At 39.6% G+C, this 10,482-nt stretch overlaps 2 protein-coding genes across 4 annotated transcripts in view; one reads left to right on the forward strand and one right to left on the reverse strand.

Moving 5' to 3' along the window:
* The window catches only part of dock2 (dedicator of cytokinesis 2), a 105,419-nt gene that overhangs the window by 41,037 nt on the left and 53,900 nt on the right, over window positions 1-10,482 (reverse strand). Inside the window, exons 25-26 of the mRNA XM_088987437.1 lie at window positions 10,298-10,440; window positions 9,933-10,028 (exon numbers count right to left, since the gene is read on the reverse strand). Of these exons, the coding sequence (XP_088843563.1) occupies window positions 9,933-10,028; window positions 10,298-10,440 (239 nt within the window). The remainder of the gene's footprint in view (window positions 1-9,932; window positions 10,029-10,297; window positions 10,441-10,482) is intronic.
* insyn2b (inhibitory synaptic factor family member 2B) overlaps window positions 1-10,482 on the forward strand; it is a 33,609-nt gene that overhangs the window by 18,698 nt on the left and 4,429 nt on the right. For 2 of the 3 annotated variants that reach the window (XM_088987397.1, XM_088987408.1), the window contains one exon: window positions 5,644-9,924. In XM_088987397.1, the coding sequence (XP_088843523.1) occupies window positions 5,644-5,827 (184 nt within the window). In that variant the 3' untranslated portion in view covers window positions 5,828-9,924. Of the gene's footprint in view, window positions 1-5,643; window positions 9,925-10,482 lie in introns of those variants that run through there. The other variant, XR_016113526.1, reaches the window with a different exon arrangement.

The following is a 10,482-nucleotide window of genomic DNA, read 5'->3' on the forward strand; positions in this document are numbered from 1 at the left end:
TGTGTTGAAGCCTGGATCCATGTGGCAATTGCCAAAAGCCTTTATCATTCCTACAGCATTGAATGCACACACTAAAACTACAGTACAATATAATGCAAACATTTGCCCTCTATAAATGCAAATACATTGAGCGTTAAGCGGGTGCTAATTAAACAAACAAAAGGACTTTGTTTTGTTTCTCCGAGATTTAAAATTTCATATCTTATTTATGTAATCATTCCACAATGACGTATCACAGCACGTCGACGCATGCATTCCATAGGGATCTGTCCAGACTAAATGACGTACATGCACAGAAAAAGTCAGTTCTGTTTATAATTGTACAATGTATGTATTTATACAGTAAAGTCTCGTTATATCGATATCGGATATATCGATAGTCCCGGTTATATCGATACTATTTCTATGCACGCACGGAGAAAATTATATGCAAACAGGGTCGGATATATCGATAGTCCCGGTTATATCGATATTTTTTCGGACTCCCTTGAATATCGATATAACGAGACTTTACTGTATATCTCTTAAAGGAAATTTCTGTCAATGGAGATGAGTAATGGACCTGAAATTGAACCGTAATCGCTTATGATTGGTAATATAAAAAAAAATCCGTTTTAAGTGGGTTGGCTGCAAAAATATACTTTACTTTTGTCGTTCTTAATTAAAGTCAATGGATGGACACAAAGGAATAAATTTTTGACCCCGCCCTTCTGTTTCCCTCTGTGAGTTTTAACAACCCAATTAATAGTGAGGAAGAGGAATTCCACCTATACGTTATCGTAAAAATGAGCATACCAGAAAAAGGGTTGTTGCAATGATAAGAGGACTTAATCCGAGGTACTTTCAAGTTTGGATGAAGTACAAATTGTAATTGAAGGATTGAATTGATTTATGCACAGCATCTTGGATTGATGTTCCACTGTTAGAGTATGTGGGGGGATAAAAAGCAACTTGTGAGAATGTTTTTTGACTCCTCTGAAAATTTATTGCACTTATTTGCACTGACTTCACCTCACATCTCATTTGTCTTGGCCATCTTGTGTCAGATGATCCACATTAATGGGGTTATTGAAATGGAAAAGACATGTCTTGTCAGTCATGGCAGAGCTATAGTTTGATGTATTTGTTCTTACAATAAATTCATATGGACATAGACCATGATAGAAACGAGGGGTATCGCTTGAAGTTCTTGTCTGTATATGCAGTATAGTAGGTGGACAATGTCTCATCTGGTTTATTTTCTTGGCATCATTTATAGATGGGAGTCCCCTTCCATTATTTTATTTATTATAGTATCTATGCCTGCCTGTGACTGTAAAGTGTCCTTGAGAGCTTTGAAAGGTGCTTAAAATAAAATTGATTACAGTAAAGTCTCGTTATATCGATATTCAAGGGAGTCCGAAAAAATATCGATATAACCGGGACTATCGACATATCCGATCCTGCGCCGAACTGCATTAAACAAAAGCCGCCAAAAGAGGGCAGCCAAGGGCCATATAAGAAACGGAGCTGGCCATTAGCTCCCATTTTTTTTGGGTGAGAGATGTTCCCCCAATGTTGCCTCAAAATGGCACATATAATTCTTTAATGATTGTAAACATGTATGCTTTAATCTTCAGAACTACAGTGTATTTGAAACATATTCATAACTGGATGTGTAACAAGAAAGCATATTAACCGAATCTGAAGCCATTGTTTGGATTCACAAGCAATGCAAGACGTCTTGGCGTGAAGTCATTTTTATTTGCATTTGAGTAAAAAGTGACATCGGCTGTCCATTATTATTATTATTATTATTATTATTACAGTAAAGTCTCGTTATATCGATATTCTCGGGAGTCGGAAAAAATATCGATATAACCGGACTATCGATATATCCGTTCCTGCAGCATGTAAAATTTCTCCTTGCGTTTATAGAAATAGTATCGTAATAAGCAGTACTATCGATATAACCGATATCGATATAACGAGACTTTACTGTTATATCATCCTCACATCATTATGTATTGTCATGTGTTGAAGCCTGGATCCATGTGGCAATTGCCAAAAGCCTTCATCATTCCTACAGCATTGAATGCACACACTAAAACTACAGTACAATATAATGCAAACATTTGCCCTCTATAAATGCAAATACAGTAAAGTCTCGTTATATCGATATCGGATATATCGATAGTCCCGGTTATATCGATACTATTTCTATGCACGCACTGAGAAAATTACATGCAAACAGGGTCGGATATATCGATAGTCCCGGTTATATCGATATTTTTTCGGACTCCCTTGAATATCGATATAACGAGACTTTACTGTACATTGAGCGTTAAGCGGGTGCTAATTAAACAAACAATACAAAAGGACTTTGTTTTGTTTCTCCGAGATTTAAAATTTCAAATCTTATTTATGTAATCATTCCACAATGACGTATCACAGCACGTCGACGCATGCATTCCATAGGGATCTGTCCAGACTAAATGACGTACATGCACAGAAAAAGTCAGTTCTGTTTATAATTGTACAATGTATGTATTTATATATCTCTTAAAGGAAATTTCTGTCAATGGAGATGAGTAATGGACCTGAAATTGAAACGTAATCGCTTATGATTGGTAATATAAAAAAAAATCCGTTTTCAAGTGGGTTGGCTGCAAAAATATACTTTACTTTTGTCGTTCTTAATTAAAGTCAATGGATGGACACAAAGGAATAAATTTTTGACCCCGCCCTTCTGTTTCCCTCTGTGAGTTTTACCAACCCAATTAATAGTGAGGAAGAGGAATTCCACCTATACGTTATCGTAAAAATGAGCATACCAGAAAAAGGGTTGTTGCAATGATAAGAGGACTTAATCCAAGGTACTTTCAAGTTTGGATGAAGTACAAATTGTAATTGAAGGATTGAATTGATTTATGCACAGCATCTTGGATTGATGTTCCACTGTTAGAGTATGTGGTGGGATAATGTTAGGGTAATTCGCCATACAAACATCTCTAAACATCGCTCTGTAATCTTTGTTTACATTTTGAACTTCCTCGTATGTCATATCCTGCCTTCCTTTACACGATGTCGCACTTTTAGTACGTCACATCCTGTCGCGTCATTGCTATGCACCGCATAAATACTCCTGCAGCCCGTTCATCTCTCTCTCTCGCCATGCGCTCCCTCCTCCGCGACACTACAATGCCCGTGCTCTCCAAATTAAATCAACTTTCTGTTCAAGTCCTGGCTCCCTGATGATTTAACCATCGATCTCCATCAACACCCGTCGAAGCAATGAACCAAGGGCGAACGATAAAAAATAACCCAACAGATAAAAAGCAACTTGTGAGACTGTTTTTTGACTCCTCTGAAAATTTATTGCACTTATTTGCACTGACTTCACCTCACATCTCATTTGCCTTGGCCATCTTGTGTCAGATGATCCACATTAATGGGGTTATTGAAATGGAAAAGACATGTCTTGTCAGTCATGGCAGAGCTATAGTTTGATGTATTTGTTCTTACAATAAATTCATATCGACATAGACCATGATAGAAACGAGGGGTATCGCTTGAAGTTCTTGTCTGTATATGGAGTATAGTAGGTGGACAATGTCTCATCTGGTTTATTTTCTTGGCATCATTTATAGATGGGAGTCCCCTTCCATTGGTTTTGAACATCTCCCTGCCGCCTTCTTGGCCTCCCATGATCCCCAATCTCTTATTCAGTGAACTCTCCATTGTCCTTTCTCTCTCACAGTCTCTGAGGCCCTCACTCAGCCTCTTATTCAACTGCTCGAACCGCTCTTTTGAAGTCCTTTTCTTGTTCACTCTGTGCTCACTCTTGATTCATGAAAGCAGCGAAAGCTTTCAAAGTTCGATCTCTGGAATTTTTCCTTTCTGTCTGCTTGCATCACTTGCACACCCTCTTAAAAAAAGCATCTGCACAATTCAGCTCTTATCTCAAGACCACTCAGCTTCTGGACGTCAGGGTAGAAAATCAATCCAATTATCAATCAGGGTTTAGGATATACCCTCAAATCCACTGCAGACACTGTGGGATTTGTTTTCATTATTCTCAACCTAACGAGGTCTTCAAAATGAACACAATTTGAAGACATGGATGAAATCGAGTCTGCTGTGATGACGAAGCTAGCAGAAAGTTCTTTAGACTCCAGCATGATTACTTGCAACCTTTTTGACACACCTGAGACATATCAATGTTTTTGTTTCCCTTAAAGGACAACCAACATCACTTTTTTGTTTCCTATCAGAAAAGCGTTTTATAGCATCTAAAATACCCAAAACACGCAGCATGATATTTTTAGTCAAATGCAAAAAAACAATAAAAATGACTTAAAGTGTCCAAAAACTACTTCAAATTGAAACCGGAAGTGGCCAGTTTCAGAAGGTCCCGTCCCTTTGTTCGTGGTGTCACCCCAAGACGTCTTGCCTTGCTGGAGAATCAAAACAATGGCTTCAGATTCAGAAAATATGCTTTCGTGTTACTCATCCAGTTATATCTATACATGTTTGCAATCGATTAAATAATTTATTCCGGTCATTTTGATGCATCTTGAGAGAAATGTAGTGGCAAACTCTTAGTACTCACAGTACCCAAAAAAGGCAGAAGAGGGCGACAAAGCTCTGTGTAAATTGTCTCCTGGGACGTTTTGTCAGCGAAGATCATATACACTGTAGAAGTCTTGGTGCAACACACAATTATTCACAATCGCGTTATTTATGTGTTTTCCTTCTAATTTCGCCTTCAACAAGGATCAACACGAAGTTTTCAGAGCAAACAAAGTACCGCAAAATGCATTGAGGTGATGCAAGGTATGTCCTTTCTCGGTGAGGGGCGTTCCTTCAGTGACGTAGGGTGAGGACTCGTCATCAACTCAAAAACAAGACTTCCAGAATCTTCAGTGCGAGTCTTAAAACGTAAAATATAGCTATATGCAGTGGAATATTTGTCAAATACACTCAGTAGAAGTCATTTGAAGCGATTTTACAAATTATGGACACAACTTGTCTGGAGACGTCGGTTGTCCTTAAATCAGCACCCTTACACATACACAAACATACTAAAAACTACTCCGAAAGTAAATGTATTAGGAGTTTCCATAAAAGGACCGTGACCGATGGACACTTCTGAGAGATTGGTTTGGGAGGAGTGCGGGAGAGGCAGAAGATCAGCATGAGTGGGAGATGGTGGTTTGGGGTAAATTGGAAAGCTGTGACGTTTTTAGCTTGAACACAGAGCATCCACCCTTTCCTCATCCTTTCCTCTTTACTCTGATCATTTTATTTCCAGCGCACCATTATTCAGCTCAAGAGCAAATAAGTGAAGAAAGCGACTGGCATGACAAAGGATATGGAAGACATATACTATAAGAACAGTGTTGACATCTTGATTTGAATACTTTTTCTCAACCATTCTTTGACATGCCTGAGGTTTGTCAGTAGATTTTCTCTTTAAATAGACGTTTCCGCCACCTTTCTCTTGCAATAAGTTATTTGATGGTCCTCATGACTGTCTGAAAAATGAGCCGCATCATGAAAAGAAGAAATATAAAAAAATAACCAACTAAACTTGTGACATAAACCTTGTTTCTAAATTGCTGCATTTCCACAGTAACACCTTCTCTCTCTCCCTCACTGCAGTGTGGAGCATGATTTCCGCCAGCAGGAAGGACGCTTTCAGGGGGTGATGGAGTCCCTGGAGGGAGAGTACGATGTGCCTGCACCTCTTCTGACCAAAGCCGCAGTGGCCACTTCTCAGGCCAGCCGGCCTAGTGCCAAGGCTCGTGTCAAGAAACTCAGGAGAAAGTGTTTCTGGTGGCTCTGATAGTAGCACAGCCGCTTCAGAGGGATATACGTTTAGTCCTGTCAAGAATGTTCCACTGCAAGGGAATTTTACTGTGGTACTGTGGATTTGGAAACTAACCCGGAATGGTACGATATGATATATATATAAAATTCCAATGTACAGTATACCAGACCGATTCATTCATTTTCATTTTGTGGTCCAAGTGGGAAGCCTGTCTTGCCATTGCATAGTCTGAAGCAAACAGATGGAACATTAACGCTCAAGATTGTTTGCCATTTGGCAACGTGTTTGTCCCAGAAGATACATCAAAAAGGATTTATGGCTGAATGGATTCATTCATACACGGATGAAAATGAATCACAATGTAGCCATTTTGGCTTAATTAGAATGGGAAAAATTGCGAACCTCAATATGAAAGAAAGTGGGAATACACCCAACTAATTCTGGTACACTTTCAAAAGTTGAATGGAGCAATAAGTGGAGCATCGGTGAAGACGTGTGGCGCAAGTTAAGCAGAAGAACTCAATAGGGCAATAATGTGACAGTGGAGAGGGCAAAGCCTTTGAAATGTGTACCGAGAACACATTAAGAGCAACATTATGGAGCAACTGATCACAGACTGACAAGCTGTCTCACATTATTAACATTTGTGTCACCGCTGACTACTGATTGATTCTACAGTATATTGCATTTCCATTCAAAGCAGAAGGCTCTTGCTCAAGTTTGGTACAATTGTTCTCATTCAGGGTACATTCTTTTACAGTACATTCATGCAAAACAAGTGAATCTGTGCTAAAATATGCAAGGAGCAGCTACGTGTTTGTTATTTGTGATTGGCTTGTGTGGATTGTTCAGAAATGTGCCATGCGGAGGCCAATCGGAGTCCAAAGTAGCAAAAGTGAGACGAAAATGTGCACCCTATATAAACAGATGGTTACATACCTCTATTTTTCTTGATACTTGGTTCTAATGTTCGATTCACACAAAGGCCACATCATTCATATTAATGCCTCTGTCAAAGTGTTAATAATTGCTGAAAATGGACAAAGACCATCTCTCACTGTATTTCAACTTGAGCGTTTTCATTCTCATCAGTGATGATTCATCACACTTGCAATGTGCATTTAGCTAGCAAGGTATGCCTACATTCCGAACATGCATCTTCCTTTCAGACAGCCCCTCATTATTAGCCGTAAAAGTATGCGCATCACACAGAGAAAGATGGGGAGTAAAGACAGGAGAAAAAATTCTGACTAGACAGCTCGTACGTGGGCTACCTGGCATGGCTGCGTTAGAGCGCCTTGTTGGCCATGACTGAGCACAACCCAAAGACAGAAGATTAAGGAATGAGGTCAAATAAATAAATAAGTAAATAAATAAATGGAACAGATGTTTGAGTGGATATATTTCCTCAACTCAAAAATATGATTTGATTGACAGTTGATATTTCAACAGAAATTTTAGAAAATGCCTTGATTTTTCACAATTGCGACGCAGCATTTCCTATCCGATGCATTTAATCATGTAAATTTCACAGAGTTGTTAACATCAGTCTTTTCTGTCGTGTGTCAATTTTTGAGATTTTTTTTTACTTCATAAGGGATGAAACAATATGTTTACTTTCATCAATAGCAACATGCAGTGGAGGGGAACACCACAGAGACCAGAATGAGCTGTGTCTGATCGACTTTTCATGTTGCTACATGATCAAAGTACTAGAATCACCTGACCACAGGATGAAAAATCAATACCACGAGACTGTAACACAGTAAACTAAGACCACAATAATGCATTGATGGCTGTCCATCTTTTTTTTAACTGGGGTTGAGAATAGGCAGGACAACCCAGGCTTCCCTCTCCCCAGGTTGTGATTGAGTTTTCTCCGGGTGGTGCGTTTTCCCCTGGCGTGCCAAAAACATGCTCTGTGGGTTAGTTAATTCAACGCTTGTCTAAACATTGCGGGGATATGATTGACAGTGTGAAAGATTGTTAATTCATATGATACGATTGGCTGGCAATCATTTCAGGGTATACCCCACACACTGCCCAAAGACAGCTGCTATTGGCTTGAGCACGCCGGGGACCCTTGTCAGGATAAGTGGATGAGAAGACGGATGGATGGACGGATGAAATATGACACCTGAGTTGGACAATCCTTCTGAATCATGGGTCATAGATGGTGTCTTAACAAGGGCCCGTAGCCTCTCCAGCTTGTCTTGGGTCATAAACAGAGCGTACCTCATCAGGGAGGCCTCATTATCAGATGTCCAAATAAATTCATCTGGCACTTTTCAATGTGATGAGCAGCTATTCCGACCCCCTCATGGTTGGCCAAATTTCTCCCAAATGTCACCCTGCAGCGAAAACGCATTTAGGGCACTTGTTCTCGAAGCTTAGCCATTCGTGTAGCTCGGCCAGTCACAATAAATCAGAATCAGAATCAGAAAACCTTTATTCGTCCCACAATGGGGAAATTTGCAGTCCACAGCAGCAATTTGAAAGGGGATGGGGTGGGGGGTGAAAGGATAGAAAACAAGATATTCTAAGCATAACAAGATAAAAATGTCAACTGTATACTGTGCAAATGTAAATGTGCAAAACAGTTTCATACAAAAACTGTACGTACATAAAGTTTTCCCCTTCTGCTCAACCCCTCCTACCGCATTACAGATCGATACAGGGTCTACATCACTGGAGACTCCGCACCAATCTTCCTATTGATCTCCCGCTCCATTGTCAACTCGCTTTTGAACAAAACCACAAGATAAAATGTGCCCCCATTCCACTTAAGGCAAGATCTCAAGTAGAGGACACTCCACACTTTTCTGACTGAGTACTCTGGTCTTAGAATTTGCAGTGTCTGATTTTATCGCAACCCATTCAGAATCAGCTGGAAACTGCCCTCGCAAGAGTTGAAGATCATGGCTTGAACCACATTGCTTGCTAAAAGGAACAGACGTGATGTTGAAGTCAGCAAACCAGCCAATGGTTTGGCTGTGCCTAAAAATTCTGTCCTTAAAGTTTATGAACTGAATCGATGAGAAAGAGAAGTCTGGGCTGAGAACACCCCTCATTTGAAAGAAAGCCGACAATGCGGATCAAACTCAAGCCTGAACATAATTTACTCTGCGCCTGCACAAATGTTTTCCGATCTCATTAAATACAGGGCAATCATGTTGTGGCCAGTCAGTGCATCCCATTCTGCCGAGGTAAACATATACTTGAATATCTAGAACTTAAATCGAATGTGTAGCCTTGAAGTTGCGGCTTGGGTATTAACAATACAATAAAGATATCCCCACAACACTCAAAACAACCCCCCAACCCCATCAAAATGTTAAACACGTGTCCGTCAGATTGGCATTGCGGATTCCATTCAGGTGAGTTGAAAGTTGAACAATTTATACAAATGCAGACATTATCTTTAGAAACCATTTGTTTAACACACACACGCGCATGTACACACAAACACTATCTAAAAACCCAGAGGTACAAACACATGCATCATTGTCATCACAGAATCTTCAACACACAACCTGAGGCAATTTGAGTTCCACTTCCAAGCACGACAAAACTTTCACCTGAGGACCGACACAATCAGCTAGCAGTTGAGAAGTTGCCCACAATTACAAATCGTGATGAAACAATACGTAAAAGAAGCAATGGTCTATTTGAAATGTCCTTTTGCTTGTTTGTTGTCTTTTTTTTCTACAAAACGTTCCCATAATGTTTTATGCTTCTCTTCAGATTATTCTGATGTGTAGAATAAAATTGTTTTTTCCACAAGGAGCAGTATTGCTGACTCAACACAAACTTGAACGGATAAATCGCCAGCATACTGTCATTTCGAACACAAGGAGTCAATACATGTATCAGATTTTTTAGGCATAAAATTTGGCAACACCTAAACAAATCACTCGCTGGCCACAAAAGTAGATTCAGCAAAAGCAACACCTCTCAGACCGTGTCAATCACAAGTGAAATATATGAAGTTTGTGAAATATGCAGTATATATTAGAACAGCACTTGCACTGAATCTCATAAACGTGCTCAGGGTGTGTTAATAGCTTAGTATTTTTCTACTTTGGTGACACATTGTAGCAGAAACAATGACTGTACTTACAATTAGCGCATGTTCTCGCCCCATTGTAATGACTGTTTGGTTGATGATCCATAGCAAAGAAACCACAATGTCTTGGATGTGCTGAAATGTTTCCCCCTGTGAAAATGCAGCCACACAAACATTGACAAAGGTCAATAAAAAACAAATAAAAACAAAGGATAGTATTCACATGCAGAAAATGATCCACATTGACACTTAACAGTCATTTTTATGAGTGATTTTTGGAACTGCAAAAGAGTTTTACACAAATATGAAGGTAAGTGTGGGCGTGCATGTGTGTGTTTGCGTTTTTATGTGAAATCAAATCCTAAGGATATTTGTAATGTTGTACATCTGAGTGGACAATCTTTGTGTAGGTGTCTCACCACATTGTCTTTGCTAAGGACCTCCACAATATTGTTGAGCAACTCCAGGCTTTTTTTTCTCTCGTCATGAGGCCCGTCCGCCATGGTGGCCAAAGCTCTGCTCAGCTCTTGCAGGATCATTGGCAACAACTCATCTCGACATTCTGGAAGACAACACATCTAAATTGTTAAAAGTCAGGTTAGAG

Source organism: Hippocampus bargibanti, linkage group LG02 (assembly GCF_051943395.1).
Source record: "Hippocampus bargibanti isolate YZ-2025 linkage group LG02, ASM5194339v1, whole genome shotgun sequence".
Lineage (NCBI taxonomy): Eukaryota > Metazoa > Chordata > Actinopteri > Syngnathiformes > Syngnathidae > Hippocampus > Hippocampus bargibanti.